At 50.6% G+C, this 15531-nt stretch overlaps 4 protein-coding genes across 7 annotated transcripts; 2 read left to right on the top strand and 2 right to left on the bottom strand.

Annotated features, from left to right (window-relative positions):
- The first annotated feature begins 1090 nt into the window (after window positions 1-1090).
- On the top strand, window positions 1091-7100 carry FOIG_04516 (uncharacterized protein). 2 transcript variants are annotated; one of them, XM_031202778.1, is made up of 3 exons: window positions 1091-1533; window positions 1810-1938; window positions 2002-7100. In XM_031202778.1, exon 3 carries the CDS (start codon window positions 2485-2487, stop codon window positions 6715-6717), a length of 4233 nt encoding a protein of 1410 aa, XP_031068225.1. In that variant the 5' UTR covers window positions 1091-1533; window positions 1810-1938; window positions 2002-2484; the 3' UTR covers window positions 6718-7100. The 2 variants fall into 2 exon arrangements, with proteins under 2 accessions (XP_031068225.1, XP_031068224.1); XM_031202777.1 differs by having other exon boundaries at window positions 1810-7100.
- Window positions 7017-8824, bottom strand: FOIG_04515 (uncharacterized protein). Its single transcript, XM_031202776.1, has one exon. It carries the CDS (start codon window positions 8441-8443, stop codon window positions 7268-7270), a length of 1176 nt encoding a protein of 391 aa, XP_031068223.1. The 5' UTR covers window positions 8444-8824; the 3' UTR covers window positions 7017-7267.
- Window positions 8825-9778: 954 nt separating this feature from the next.
- Window positions 9779-15489, top strand: FOIG_04513 (uncharacterized protein). Of its 3 annotated transcripts, XM_031202773.1 has the most exons (3): window positions 9779-11076; window positions 11199-13473; window positions 13527-15489. In XM_031202773.1, exons 1-3 carry the CDS (start codon window positions 10982-10984, stop codon window positions 13884-13886), a joined length of 2730 nt encoding a protein of 909 aa, XP_031068220.1. In that variant the 5' UTR covers window positions 9779-10981; the 3' UTR covers window positions 13887-15489. The 3 variants fall into 3 exon arrangements, with proteins under 3 accessions (XP_031068220.1, XP_031068219.1, XP_031068221.1); XM_031202772.1 differs by having other exon boundaries at window positions 9779-13473; XM_031202774.1 differs by having other exon boundaries at window positions 10019-11076; window positions 11199-15430.
- On the bottom strand, window positions 13517-15396 carry FOIG_04514 (uncharacterized protein). The gene is made up of 2 exons (XM_031202775.1): window positions 13645-15396; window positions 13517-13591 (listed from the first exon to the last, which is right to left on the bottom strand). The coding sequence occupies exon 1, from the start codon at window positions 14389-14391 to the stop codon at window positions 14017-14019; it is 375 nt and encodes a 124-aa protein (XP_031068222.1). The 5' UTR covers window positions 14392-15396; the 3' UTR covers window positions 13517-13591; window positions 13645-14016.
- Window positions 15490-15531: the final 42 nt, after the last annotated feature.

The following is a 15531-nucleotide window of genomic DNA, read 5'->3' as shown; positions in this document are numbered from 1 at the left end:
ATCCTGGTCAAAACGGCCCAGAGCTCTGGTGTGCCCATTAAAACCCCTGTCGATGATCGAGATTGAGAGGTAGCCCAGATATCAAAATTCTTGATATGCTGTTACAAGCCAAGACATTGCTTACCACTTGATCATTTATTGCTGTAAGCGGTACGGCACGGGGCGAGCTCAAAGTCTGACATTCGTCGTCATCATGGCCGAATCTTGATGCGCACACCGTTCGTTTTTCACCGCGACATTGCTTCAGCCAAGCCCGAGCCATCTGCGGCTGCTTTGCAGTGTTGAGCGAAGTATCCCAGGGACTAGCACTAAAGGTAGCATTGAGCCTATGGGAAACCTCAAAAGCCATGAGGAACAGGGACTAGAAACTTGGCCGCGAGTGGATTCTTCGGTAGAGTTGGCGTTGAAATCCTCTGCCGCTTCCGGGGAACCAAAAAAACAGGGCACGACATGACGAAAGATGGTGGGTATCTGTTCCAGCGTAGGACTCAACAGTTATCAACGGCGCTATCTAAAGCCACAGTCAGAAAATGTTATCTTGTTGATGTTCATTGGAAGATTATTTGTTGTTTTGTTAGATCATGGAGGGTTGAGAAATCTGGGGGATGAGCCTGGGCCCGCATGCGAAACGAGGTAAAACATGCGAGAGAAAAGTCTTCTTTTTTTGTTTCTTTTTTCGGTATTAGATCATTGGTCGACGGAGGGAAAGGAAGGATCAATCTTGTGGAGACTGGCGTTTCTAGTTTCCGATGGTTGGTCGAGTTACATCGAATGAACGGAAAAGAGAAAACGAGACCCATAGCATCGCGATCTGGTCATTTCTTACAGAGTCAAAGAGATCCGATATTTGAGATGGGTAGGGGATAGGCATTATCGTGAAGGTATTAAGGGATGCTGTTGCTGCAATATCAGCTGAGCCCTATAGCAGATCTAAGCATGCATTGGCTTATCAACCTCTCCCTTTAGCATTGATCAAGTTAGACTTGTTCATGGGCGGGTTTAGTGTAGAGTGTAGAGTGTGGCATCCCATGCCGTTTTCAATCATTATGGGAAAGCTGCCTTCTCAGAGTAAAGCCTCAACTCTGTTTTACCTTTTAGGTTTAAGATTATTTACTTTGACTTTTCCGTAAACAACATTCACTCTGCGCGATTCAATCAACGTCTCATCCATTGAATTGAATTGACCGATGAAAAGTCTTGGTATCGTCCCACTTAAGTCAACGGGCATCCTTCTCCAACTTCCAACTTTTTACAACTTTGCGACATTGGGATCCTTCTTTTCTTCTTTCGCGCCGATACCATTGTTACGCAATCACAGCAGACAGACCAATCTCTCTGCCAACACCAGCCGTACCGCGACTTGTACAACTCTGACCGACCCTTTATCTCGTTGTTTGCTTCTTGTACGCCTGGGACCTTGCGTACTTGTCTGACCCGAGAGGTACATACACGACCGTGCATTGCGCTTCAACGCTTATATCGACTCTTTTAAAGCTTCCTCGTTGCACTGCGCCTGCAAATGCGCGCCGTCAGGTACGAGCCAATTCTCCTCGTAGTCACGCTTTTTCGTTCCCTGTATCGTCTCATCGTCTCATTTCATCTCACATCTGTCTTCTTGTTTGTTTGTCTGCCTGTCTTTGTCTTGAGTTGCGGGCCTTTCCGAGCGTACCTGGTTCGCTTGGTACCTGGATCATCCTGTCTCTCCATGCGACGCGGCCCAGCATTGAAACACCAGGATACCTTTCCGCCTGGCTTGTGCGTTGCGCTACACTACCAATTCGATCCAGCTAATTCATCTTTCTTTGTCAGTGCAAGGTTGTGCTGCGCAGGCTATAGTTATCATACTCTCCAGCCGTTTCAGTCTTGCTTATATCAAAGTCGACTTTTGGCTTCCCGCCTTGTTCACGTTTCCACAAGGACCCCTGCCTTCAAATATCCGTTTGTCAAACTCTGAACAAAAGTCTCGTCGTTTTGGACCAGCCATCCTAACTTTCCTTCTAGACATCTTCGCGCTGTCGCGCCGTGACCTTTTTCTCATCCAATTCTCTTCATCCAACAGCTTCAAGAGCTTCAACGTCCTTGCGCTCGAGCTCTCGACCCTGGTCTGACACCGGCCTTCCACTATCGCAAGCTACTACCGAAACTGCGACACCTGCAGCCAGCTATCATTAGAGCACACCGACTTCAGCCCAGCATATCATGGGGTGCTGACCCGTGACCTTCCATTACCACACTACAAACTACAGTTCGATAACAGCTGTCAGTGCATTCGCTGTGCTGCGCCGTCCACCCTTGATTACATTCGGGTACTTGGTACCGAACTTGGGCAATCTTGTCCATTTATATCCAATTCCCTGTCTGGCACGGCGATCTGGATGTTAAGCGCATCCTTGCTTGATAAGAATTAACACAAAGGCGGCTTCCTCCCTGCCTTGTTCGGTTGGCGCAGGATCGCTCGACTTCTGCGCTCACCAATCAGTCATCATGACTTCTCCAAAGGCTACAATATCCAACCGCGGCCAAGAGAACGACGACACCCTTATAGAACCTGTGCTATCGTCTCCTCTTTCGACGCCTCAAACAACAAGTCCTGAGCTGGTCTCGTTTCAGTCGCTGGCCGACCAAACATCAACACCACTCAGCATCATGGACGATTCATGCTTTCTCGACATCGACAAGTTCATCGCGAGTGGTCTTGAGTCAAGCAGCGTTTGTAGTGTTGGTCTCGACAAACCTACAGCGTCATCCAGCCAATCGCCGGCGATTACAGCGGGGTCGCCCGCCAGACCCTCGGACCCTAGCACTAAGAGCCAGCGCAACGCAGATCCTCTTGGATGTACAGGGACAGATGCAGATGGCGGCCTCGCCGAGCAGACACGTGCCGCTCATGAGGACAATGTTTCTGGATCAATCGAGAATGAATCAAAGCTACAACAAACTTCTAATCGGCAATCGTATCGGAGATCCCAAGAATACGACCAAACAAAGCCATCAGAGGCCATTGCGCAGCCAAAAGTCATCTCGCCAGTGGGAGCTGCATCAAATACGACAGGCTTCGCTGCCCAAAATAGCAGCGCCCCATCAAATACCGGCGAGCCCAGTCTTGGTTTCAGGGGCCCTCATTCCGATCAGCACGAGTATCGAATAGATAGTTCGAGCAGAAATCCGCAATACGAGACTGCTCTTGCATCTGGAGGGCCTTTATCGGTGGAAAGGCTCCCTGCGCCAGGGATAGCCACAGCACAGGCACAGGCAAGCAGCCACTGTAGTGCTCCTCAAAGCGCCACCCAGGCCATGTCAAGCACGGCCTCCACTAGCAACAATTCTGTTCCCCCTGGGCATCAAAGACACCGCAACGGTCATTCCTCACACGACTCCCGCGACAACGACTTTGCTCCCTCTCACACAACATCCCTTACTTCTCGAGTCGGTGGCATAAAACTCGATACGAGTTTTGTCAAGCCCACGCCAAGACCCATTGTTCGTACAGCGCCCGACTCACCTTCGCTCAATATCCAACATCCAACTCCCGACATCACCTCCCAGGCTCGATCTGGAGCATACGTCGGGAACATCGCACAACTCGAAGCGACCGCCGAACGATTGTCTATGACCAGTTCTATCGACGATGCGATTCGAGATTTACATACTGAATTAAAGCGATCCGATAGCAGACGTTCTTCCATCCTTGCTGCCAGCGTCAAAGCCTCAGGGCCCATTGATGATTACACCAGCAACCCCGGCTCCGCTATCGAACAACTAAGACGACATCCTTCCATCGCTTCTTCTATCGTTTCTACAAATAACGCCGCACGCCACGGTGGTTATTCTCCTGGTGGATACGTACTTTCGCCTAATCACTCCTTTACCGGACGACTTAGATCAGGATCCAAGAATTCGGCTGGCCGACCAGACTTTGATCTCGATACAGTTTTATCCCGTCACGGCCCAGGCAAAGCATCAGTTAGAAGTGTCCGGTCGACAAAAGTCTCACTTGCCGAGATCTCGGAATCAGAGCCTATTGCACTAACCCAGGACGTCCTCGACATGGCCGACAAAACACCGGCCAAGAACCCTGAGGGTGAATCTCTCCTCCCCGATGAGCTCCGCGATGCCAACATGCCCGCCACCGACGTATTCCAAAATATGATGGGAGACGACGATTTTATGAACTCCAAGAACGAGCACCCGCACCCCGATGCAAGCACTGGCCTTCTTGCCGATCAAGAGTCTAGGGATCCTCAGCGACCTGGAAGTTCACATTCAGATACAACTTTCCAACAATGTCAGGATGCATTTGGCGACTTTGATGGTGTTCACTGGGTGCCTGAACAAGATGACCCTTACTCCCTCCCCGATGACTTAGAGCCCCAACCCCAGCCTCGACCTCGACAGCGACAAATGAGCCATTCCGAAAATGTTCGCCCACAGTCTTACTTTGACCCCGAGTCTGGTCAACAAATGCTGTACTACCCTGCTCGGGTTCCCGCTATGCTCAACCTACCCCCCAAGCTGTCCAATAAACCCAAGGCCAATGAAAGAAATAAGCGACGTTCCCAGGTGATGAGTGCTATGTTTGAAGGCAACAGGCAATCGAAGATGTTGGATGTCGATGCAAAGGCACAAGAGCGCGATACTACGAGAGATTCCTGGCTCCCTGATCCTCTTGCTGGTCATCGAGAATCATTTGCTGCTTTATCCTCAGATGGATTCGGCAATTTGGGCCAGGAGCCAGAGACAATTCGTTCTGTGCACTCGGATCAAGATGTTCCTCCTACTGTGCAACCTGAAGCCAATGCCAATGCTCCGATTGAGACACTGAGGCGCCCTCAACGGTTGTCTCGGAACGAACTTGACAAGCGAAAGTCGCGAATGTCAAACTTGCCTCCTCAACTCAGAGCGAGCGCCTACTTTGATCTCCCCGACAACACTCAAGGAGAGATCGAAGTTAAGGACGGCTCTGCCATGGCCACCCTTGAAAGCATTCTGGATGCTTCGGCAAACGCCCCTGTCAGTGCATTTACCGATCACGAACGCGCCGGCAGACTCGGAAAGGAAGTTTATGGCAAGGAAAAGAAGCGAGCTTCAGTTGCTGCATCCACGGCTCTTCAGCCTGAAGGCGACAAGAAGCATGCCAGAAAGCGATCCTCTTTCATGTGGCTTGGCAAACGTCACAGCCATGTCAGTGATGATGACAAGGATCACAAGGCACGGTCAGAGTCTGGGCTGGGACCTGTCAACACTGACACAAATGCGAATGAGCATGACGGATTAGCCCGCAGCGTGGACGGTCGTAGCGATGGCCATAGTGATGATGAGCAACAAGCCGCCAAGGAAGAAGCGGAGGACTTATCTGATGAAGAAGGCTACAATGGACCCCCAACAACACTACTGGCTGAGTTGCAGTTGCGAAAGCAGCAGCAAAAAGAACGTACTCAACGAACATTCCCAGGTGGTATGCATGCAACATTGTTGGAAATGGATGCTGTTGCCGAGACTCAGAAAAAGGCAAGAAATAACAAGCGTATCAACCTGGCATGGGAAGATGGCCAGGCACAGGCTGTTGATGAGGATTCCGATGATGAGGATATTCCTCTGGCTGTCATTGCAGCACGTAACCAGGGTGCAAAGAATGTTATGGATCTTCAACGCCCTATTGGTTTGATGGAGCGTCGTGAGATGGAAGAGAACGAACCTCTCAGCCACCGCCGAGCTCGTCTACATGGCCAGGATCCTCGATCTATGGTAATTAGCCACAGACCTAGCATGAATAACCTCAGCGCCAATCATCTTCCTACGACTCCTCATTCAGCACACCAATCTGTCGCGCAACTTTCGGTACAAAACGCATCGACTGAGCCGGATGATGAGTTTGAAGGAGAGACTCTTGCTGATAGAAAGCGACGGCTTGCGGCCAAGGAGGAGGCAGAGAACCTTCTGCCTAAAGCCCGGCCTGTCAGCAGTGCGTTCTCCGTTGAGCTTCTTAATCAATTTGAGGATCCTGAAGAGAAGAAGAAGAAAGAGGAAGAGAATAAGCCCAAGTCGGGCGAGGAGGAAACACTGGGTCAACGACGAAAACGTCTACAAGCTGAGCGAGAAGCCCGTGAGCGTGAGATGAGTTTCAACCAGCTGAACGCTAGTGCCGAAGAGGCTGAGGCACCGATCCCAGGAATCAACGGGCGCATGCACCAGTTGTCCAGCGTTCTCTCTGCCCATCCTAAAAGGGAGACCAACCAAGCCCAGGAGGAGCGCGCTCGTATGGAACATGAGAGGAGGCTTCTGAGAGAGCGTGACGCTAAGATGGCCGCTTATCGAAGCCAAATGCCGCAGGCTCTCGGTGGTCCTAGCAATGCGCAATCTGGAGGTTACCGTGGAGGTACTTTCAACAATGGTCTTGGTGGCCAGAACTCCCAAGCAGCCATGTCCTCTCCTGCCCTTCATACGCAACTGTTCAATCAACCAGCTCTTAACCACCGGAAGAGTGCTGTGTTCAGTACTTATGGGACCCCTATGCAGCAAGCCCCATATGGCGGTTCAGCTACGAACCTGGGTGCGATGAACATGGGATACAATGGAATGCCCAACGGCATGAGCCCTTACGGCGCTGGTGCCATGAGTGTCTATGGTGGAGGCATGTTGCAACCCGGTATGCAAATGCCTGGTCAAGGTGGTTCTACCAACAGAATCGAGCAATGGCGTCAGGGTGTTCACCCATAAAGAAGCCAATGGCATATTGGCTGTTGATATCGTCTGCAAAGTGCCTTTTTAAAGACGACGCATCTTGAGATACATCTACTGTACTATTTTGAGGAAACATAGAAAGGAAGGGGAAGCTTATTACAGCATTGCTATCACTGGTGTTGTGGATAGAGGTCAATGGTGGGATAACATCTTGAGGACTTTGTTTTTTCTTGTTCTGCATGGCACCTAGCATTGCATGGCGCTGGAAATACTTGCGACGCTGGAAGGGCACAGCTATTTTTGACAATCTAATCGTTTTAATATGTTTTTTGTTGGGACTGCTTCTTCAATCCGGTGGCATGTAGTTTTAGACTAGGAGCATGAACACGATGATATGACCAAAACTACTGAAGTCCAAATACTCAACAGTGATGCAAAGCATGGGGAGGTATCAACTCGTCATATTGCAAGAAACAGACATACAGAAAAATTAAGCAACCCAATGTCTACAAGACCAACGCCAGGATGATAACAAGCCTTCCCTCCCCCCTTTTCAATCTTCTACATGCTTTTGAAATCCTTTGCTTCACCTCCGCTTGCCGAAGCTACCAGCGGTCTTTTGCAATTTGGATGGTGGTGCAGATGCAGCTTCAACATCGCTCTCCTCATCCTCACCCATAGACTCGTCCACATCATCATGGTTGACTTCATCCTCGTCCAAAGACTCCTCGGCATCGCTATCGTCCTCCTCGCCAGCTGAATCCTCCTCATCGTCAGAGTCACCAACAAAGCCGTTGGTGATGGGAACATCGTCGTCTGAATCGTCAAACTCGGTGTCGAGACCGCGCCTTCGACCAGGTGTGCGCGCAGCATCGTCCTCACCCTCAACCCAGATAACATCCTCATCATCTTCGTCAGAGTCCGAGTTATCGCCGTTGTGAAGACCGGGGCGCGACATCTTGCGACGGAGATCCATCTGGCCCTCAAGCATATCGAGCTTGCCCTTCAGGGCGAGAAGACTTGACAGACCCTTGGCGCGCTCAGCGAGAACCTTTTGCAGGCCGCTGAGACTGTGGATAACCTTTGGCTGAGATGCGAGAGCACCACCATGGGCGACTAGTGTCCACTGGACCCAAGTCATAAGGTTTCCGGCGCGACCAGGACGGCGGTACAAGCGGGCGGCGAGCTTAGTAAGAAGAGTGCCGGCAAGAGCGCTGTCGAGACGCTCAATGGTGTTGCGGATGGTGGGGAGATCGGTGGTGTGCAGACACGACTCGAGAAGGTCCGTGTCGTCGGTACGGAGGGCCTGAGAGAGAACGGTGGTAAGAGACTGGTGTGTCGGGGGCACAATGGCATTTCGCGAAGGCTGAGAGACAACTGCACCATTCAGAGCAGAAGGCACATCAATAATATCGTTCTCTGCACGAAGAAGCTCTCCGAACGAAGGCGATGTGCCCTCAGCATCTGATTCCTCGTCGTTGGACTGGCCATTGGTCTTTTGCTTGGCGGCCTTTTGGCGAGTGTTTGTCACGGCAGTTTCCTGAGCGGTCTGCTCCTCCTCTGGACTCTCAGCATCGGAGATATCTTCGTCGCTGTCGTTATCGGACGAGATCTCAATGGGCTCAACCTGCGAGGGCTGGAGGGCGTCGGGGCCGGCGATGGAGGCCTTTGACTCGTCGATGACGGACTTGTTGGGGATTCGAGCGCTGGTTCTAGCGACGGGAGCGGCCAGCTTGACCGGCGCTTTGCGTTTTGTTGACATTATGTGTGGTTTTTGATGTGAAGCGCAGTGGATGTTAAGCAGTCGCGTGCAGGGATTCGTCGGTGATGAGATCCGACGATGGGTGATTAATTCAAGACGCAAGGTATTAATGCGACTCTTGTTTCTTTGGATAGTATCTTTTCCGTAATAAATGAGGGAAAAGTGATACTGTTGAACGTTATCAATGGAAAATTTGACGAAGCCGTCGCTTGGTCTCGAGTGAAGGAACTTTTTTTCTGGAACCCCAGCTTGGCTCTGGTGGTTGCCCCACAAGCGATAAGATTAGAGTATGCTGGTCACGTGTGCAGCCATAGCAAGAGTGCCACAGGATGAGTCATGGTGTGGCTGTTTCTCTGGCTTTCATCGGCAAGGAGAATATCCTGGCTGCTAAGAGTCCATGATTGGCCTAATGCGGCCTGACCTTGAGCTTGGGAGAGCCATTTAATTACAGTGATTGGCCTCACTGCAGCCTCTAAATGAAGATAGCGGTGATTGGACGGAGTGGATAGATAGTGGACTCGAGATAAGCTGCAATTGGTCACATCCGCAGCCTTTACGTTCGCTTCCGGAGGGATCATCTCGTAGTCCGTGGCCTCAGGAGATATGAAGGACAAACAAGACCCAGCATCATGTAAAATGTTTCCAGTTACGCAATGACACAGATCTTGGGAACACAAGCTCGAAACCCGATGTGCTTGCCTGTCTTTTTTATTGTTTGCCAACGGGATGGTCACCTGATACCTGCCCTTGCCTCGACTTGAGATCCAAGGTGGACCTGTATCCCGGCTTGGGTATGATGCGTCCCAGTTTCGGTAGAAGGGTGAAAGCTGTTAAGTGGTTATGACGGTTTGCTGCATGGCTGGCTTTGACGCGACGTGAACGTGTAAGAGAGGTGCCAGGAAGGTGATGCACGTGCTTCAGTATAAAATGGGATCTGTTTTCATCAGCGCAAGTAAAAGATCTTCATTTGGTAAACATTTGATGATACATTTCAAGTTTCACGACCTCTGTTTGTTCCTTACTTGAATACGATCCTCTTGTAAGACGAAGCTCGGGAAGCGGTGGCATTACGGGGCCGTCATCACTCTCATCCCGTGTCTTTTCGGGATTGGGGACCTTCCCTTTTCCATTCTGATCTGTCCTCACCAGCCACATTCAATTGGATTGTTTTATGAGATAGAGTTCTAGATCGAATTAAGCTCTGAATCAGCTCTGCATAATGCAAATGTATATTCCAGAACAAACATGAAGGATCAAACAACTGATTCACCTATTTTGACTGATTTGAAATGTCTTTCATCTTAATCAATCTCATTATCATGATACAACCAACCTCTACCATAATATCATCCCCAGCCACCCACCATCCACATCCATGACAATGAAGGTGGTCGTTGGCCCGTGCTCCATCTCATAATCCATTTGGTACAAAACTCGGTCAACTAAATTTTTCCATCCCCTCATACCCAATCCCCTTGCCAAGTTGGCCACCCCGTTAGAGACAAATCAACGGCTCAGCGGAGTTTGCCTTCTTCCCTCATAAATACCACCGCGCCTCCGACCGGGCAAAATTCACTGACGTGCACGCGCTTTTCCCTCAGAGGCTCCCCTTAGATCCAACCCCCCCTTACCCCCCTCCCTCTTCCGGTTCCCGGCCAGCAAAAAAAAAGCACTGAGCAGCGCTGTTGCTCCCACTGAGCAAAAACTGAACTGCGACGCAACTGGCCACTCAGAGTTCCTCCTCTCTTGGCAACCACCTTGCACCTTTTCAGTTAACGGCAAAGCACAAAAAGCACCTTCCGCGCCCGATCACGATAAGAGCTCCTTCCAGTTCTTATTGTTCTCGAAGCCGGCGATCACCACCAAAAAAACCACCGCCTTCTCCCAATACCTTTTATAGGTACAAACACATCTTTCAATCGCCTTTATTCACTTTCACACCATAATCAATAATAGGTTTTGTGATTCGAGAGTATTCTCTGAATTGCTTAAACTGTTTCGTCTTTTGATTAGTCATTTTTTATTTCTCCAATTCCTGGCCTTCTTCTTTCTCTTTTCCTTTTTACGTACTCTACCTTGTATTGTACTTATTGCTCCGCTGCACTGCACTACACTTGCGCTGCACCCTCCCGCGCAAAAAAAGACTCCGTCGCGAAATCAGCTGTTCGATTTCCTTGTCAGCGTCATTGCTTCGGCTTTACTCCTCTTTTTTTTCTACCTCGACCTACCTTGCTCTTGCCTCTCACAGGCTACGAGTTATTGCCGTCGACTCCGCCTACCTTTTGCCGCTAGGCTACTAGAATTCAAAGCAGCTACCAATATAAGATCGCGACCCCCCGCCTTCTAATCCAATTTCGCAACTGCGCGTCGCGCCTCCATTCCTACGTATCCACTTCTCAATCTCCATCGCGCATCAACACCACGTCGACTCGCGATAATCCTCAACTCAGCATTTTCACGTGCGCATCGTTATTTCATGTCGCGACAAGTCAACTAAGCTAGACCTGTATTGACGCGCCTTTATCGCGAACAGCCATTATGGCTTCACCAACCCCCGATGCGACCGCTCCCGCAAACGAGAATACGTCGCGCGATGTCACAGCAGAGAAGGAACAAAAGTCCGAAGTCAACGGGTAAGTTGCCCCTCAGTTCTGATGGCGCGCTCTTTTTGCCTGTGCCATCATGCGCCGTTAGGCTGTGATGCATCGCGCAAACACGCACACCGTTTCTCAGCACTCTCTGACATGTTTATCAGCCATGCGACACCTGAAAAGCCAAAGGACACACCCGAATCTGCGCCTGTTAATGGCAACAAAGCGGACGATCATCCTGTCGAGAATGGTGTCAACAAGGACGTAGAGATGACAGAGGCAAGCGATGAGACGAAGCCCTCTCAAGAGCCTTCAACGGACGGAAAGAACGATCCCAAGACCGAAGGTGATGATCAGACGAAGGAGACTGGTGATGCCAAATCTGTGGAGGAGCCTAATACTGCAGAGGACTCCAAGGCTACAGAGGAGGATGTCGATATGACAGACGCTGTGCCTGCAGAGAAGCCCGGAGATGAGAAGCCCGCTGAAGATGCGACCACAAAAGAGTCCAAGGACGTCGATATGGCGGACAAGCCTGCAGATACCCCCGAAAAGGCCGAGGGAACAGACAAGGCACCCGCTTCCTCCAACGATGCCGCAGCTCCCGCCTCAGAGGCTGAAGTCCAACCTACCAGCCTATCTCAGTTGGCTATCGATACCAAGGAAGCGGATGCCCCTAAACCTTCTACCGAGATGTCGATGCAGGATGCTCCCGTTGGCGACACTTCCGTTAGCTCTAAGGTAGCCCGCGAACGTGAGGATGATGCCACAGACGAGCCTGCACCAAAGCGAGCCAAGACCGAGCCCAAATCTGAAGAACCCGCCGACGTTACATCCACTGTCCCCAACACCGAAGCGACTTCTGCTGAGTCTGCCCCCGAGAAGGAGGTTTCTCGCTTCGCTGGTCTTACCAGATGGAATGAGGCCGATTTCAAGAACCAAACGCTCACCCCTTTTCAACGACGCGAGTTCCGCAAGGTGCTGGGACGCGTGAAGAAGACAAAGGCTGGTGGCCACTTCAAGGACTCAGTCCCCAAGATGTGGCCTCAACTCGCTGAGAGTTACTTGGCCAAGATCGAGAAGCCTATGGACCTTTCCGAGATTGACCGGACCCTACGTGATATTAATGGTGCTTATGTTACGGTCGGTGATTTTCAGAATGACCTGGTTCTCATGTATGACAACACGCGCAACTTCAATGGAACCCTCCATGACGTTACTGCTGCTGCGTTCAATGCTATTCGAAGCATCTGGGAAGAAGTTGCCACCATTCCACAAGAAGAGGCAGTCAAGCCCAAACAGATACCCAAGCCCAAGCCTCCCCGCGAGTCGCGTATCAGCTCTCTCGGTGATTCTATTGCTCGCAAGCCATCTGTTGGACCTGGCGCTAGTCCCGCTGCCGAAAGCGTGTCGTCAAAGCCGCGGCTTGGATCTCAAGAAGCCAATACCGCTGCTACCGAACTGCGCCGTGCCTCATCTGCCACTGAGGGCGATCGTCCCAAACGAACCGTCCGTGCTCCCAAATCAAAGGATATTGACTATACCACCAAGCCTTCGCGAAAGAAGCTTAAGCCTGAGCTGCAGTTCTCTGAAGAGGTATTGAACGATTTGATGCACCCCAAGAACCACGCCATCAACAACTGGTTCATGGAACCAGTTGATGCTGAGGGGCTCAACATTCCACATTACTACTCCATCATCAAGAAGCCCATGGATCTTGGAAAGGTGGCTCGCATGTTGAAGAGTGGTGACATCACCAACATTAAGGACTTTGACAAGAACGTGCGGCTGATCTTTTCCAATTGTTATACCTTCAACGGTAGTGTTGACCAAGGCAACACTGTGTCGTATGTAGCTTCTCAATTGGAGGACTATTACAACAGTTTGATGAAGGACAAGGACAGCTGGTTAGCCAGACACGCCAAGGCACATGCTCCTGCTGCTTCCCACGGTAGCGACGAGGAAGATGAGGACGAGGAAGCCGATGGCGATGAGGTAGCAGCTCCTCCAAGTGCAGACCACAGTAAGGAAGTGCGGGACCTGGAGACAAAGCTGAGGGAGGAAAGTGAGAAGCTGACCGACCTTCTGTGTGCCGACTCGCCCAATGAGAGCATGGTGGCAATGCAGAAGAGTATCGTTAACCTTGTACAAGAAAGTCTTCTGAAGGCGAAACAGGCTCTCAGTGCGCACCGCACAAAGCATCCTGAGAAACCCTCTAAGAAGGCCAGTAAGCCGAGCAAGCCTAAGCCCAGTGGATCTGCCCCTCGCAAACCCAGCGGAAGTGTGGCAAATCCTAAGAAGCCCAGTGGCACCAAGAAGGCTGTGAAGAAGACTCTCACCGCTGCAGACAAGGACGCTATCGCTTCTGCTATCAATGATCTTGATGGTGCACAGCTTGACCGCGCTATCGATATTATCAAGCGAGACACTGGCCAAAATGTAAGTTCACCAGTATTGCCCATGATAGTGACAATGTACTAACGACCCTGTAGGAGAACACCGACGGAGAGCTCGAGCTGGACATCGACCAACTGAGCAATGAGGCTCTGCTCAAACTCTGGGAACTCTGTAAGAAGGTGTTGCCTGGGTTCGGGAAGGACACCAACGTGCCATCTTCTCCAGAAGTGACCCGGGCAGCGCCGCCTAAGCATACGAAGGCATCATCGACATCGGCTAAGCCCAAAAAGAACAAGCCCATGAGTGCCCGTGAACAAGAGGAACGGATTGCGCAGCTTCGTGATCTCAGCAACTTGTACCGGCCGGGCCAGGAGCCTGGCGATAATCAACCCGTGTTGCAGGCTCCCACACCTACGGCCGAGTCCAGTGATGAATCGGACTCGGAGGAGGAGTAGACATGGCGTCGGGCTGAGAGATGGACTGTATGAGTTGTATGACTTTTTGGGAGCTTGGATGTTTCGTCGACCGGAGAGCATCAGCCACCATTATACCCAGCCGCATGGCTACACCAGGTGTCATGGTTGCTCAAAGGGGCGACGCGGTGTGCTTGAACAATACTCGAGCATGACGCCTCGGATGAGGCAGACATAACCAAGCCTGATGAATCGATAATGAAGACGTCGTCATAGTTCTTAACGAACATGGACATTTGGGATCAACAGGGAGTACCTGGCGCACAAAGACATAGGGCGATATGATAATAGCTGGCTTTCTGGTGCGGGAAAGCAATGGTGCGGCTTGCTGAGGTTTCGTGGGGGCAAGGCCATAGTTTTGGGGAGATACCCTGACTGGGGAGAATCGATAACGCATGGTTGCTTGGTAATATGCGCCAAGGTGAAGTTGGATGGCAGCGGGCATCTGAGCCGCTTGTCGGTAGTTTGTGGCTTTAGATGTAACCATAGCGATAAGAAACTTTGTTATCCCATTTTGTCGCGTACTGTGATGTACATGTTGGAACAGATATGATTGAGTGCTGCTAGGCGCTTGGCCGGGAAACTCGAACGACTCGAGGTTGATTGAGTGTCTGTTTGGCGCGTAGAGATCGATCCCTCGGTGTCATTTGGAAGCCATCTTATAGTGGCACAAACCATTTTCGTAGAGCATTTCCGTGTGCTATGATGGCGAACCTCTGTCTTTGACTGCGACTGGCCACAACGTGGCTGCAATTACCTCGGACTTCCGAAGCGATTGTTTTGGTATGACAACGTGGCATTTCGCAAGAAAGGTTTTTGTGGTTGAGTTTATAATCATAAACTCAGTCGTGGTGCAGAAGTGAAGTGTCGTTTGTGTTGGTCTTTGGTGTAAGGTAACCGAGTTTTGTGATGCTTCTGAGGCGTCAAGAGTGTCGACTTTGAGCCAGAAAGACATGAGAGTAAATCAAACCACAAAAGGAGAAAGAAAAGCATATAGTCGGAGGAGTGTGAGTGAATCATAGAGGTTGTGATGTGGAAGGGAAGATGTCAGTGACGGGCTGAACGCCGTAGGAGAATGTCATAATAGAGAAGAGACATGCTAACACGAAAAGATCTGAAAATGATGCAAGTCATGCCGACACTGGAGGCAAGCTATAAAACAGACATTATAGTCTCGTACTTACGAGTATAATGCAGAGAAAAATGGCCATCAGTGCATATCAAACAAGTGCTTTGCTTCTGTCGGCGTGAAGCAGAGGCCTTCTGATGTGGCAAGGCGGGGTTCAAGAAGGTCAGCAGACAAAGAGGAGAAGTACGTACCAATACGATAACAACCCATTGAATCTCGCCATTCTGACAAGTACGGTGAGTTATTTGTCTGAGAATTCAAGTCGTAAAATGCAGTATTCGTCGTCGGTGATTTTGTCGCTGATGGGTTTTTTTCTTTTGCTGGTAGAAATTTGGGGGGAGTAAGGTGGACTTTTTTGGTGGGCTGACGGGGGAGGGAGGAGTACTCTTCGGGAAGGAACCTCGCCTCGCCAAAACGGCAAACAGTGTGAGGGTGACTACCCTGGACAATGCGGCCTTCGAGAATTTGGTGACTAACACTGGTAACAGACTGGTAAAG

The sequence above is a fragment of the Fusarium odoratissimum genome (genome assembly GCF_000260195.1).
Source record: "Fusarium odoratissimum NRRL 54006 unplaced genomic scaffold supercont1.5, whole genome shotgun sequence".
Lineage (NCBI taxonomy): Eukaryota > Fungi > Ascomycota > Sordariomycetes > Hypocreales > Nectriaceae > Fusarium > Fusarium odoratissimum.
This window is presented reverse-complemented; position numbering and strand designations above follow the sequence as displayed.

Coding starts and splice junctions, on each gene's coding strand:
- FOIG_04515 (XM_031202776.1), bottom strand. CDS start 8,443: ATGTCAACAAAACGCAAAGCGCCGGTCAAGCTGGCCGCTCCCGTCGCT.
- FOIG_04516 (XM_031202778.1), top strand. CDS start 2,485: ATGACTTCTCCAAAGGCTACAATATCCAACCGCGGCCAAGAGAACGAC.
- FOIG_04513 (XM_031202772.1), top strand. CDS start 11,098: ATGGCGCGCTCTTTTTGCCTGTGCCATCATGCGCCGTTAGGCTGTGAT. Junction 13,474..13,526: donor AGCGAGACACTGGCCAAAAT/GTAAGTTCACCA, acceptor ACGACCCTGTAG/GAGAACACCGACGGAGAGCT.
- FOIG_04514 (XM_031202775.1), bottom strand. CDS start 14,391: ATGGTTACATCTAAAGCCACAAACTACCGACAAGCGGCTCAGATGCCC.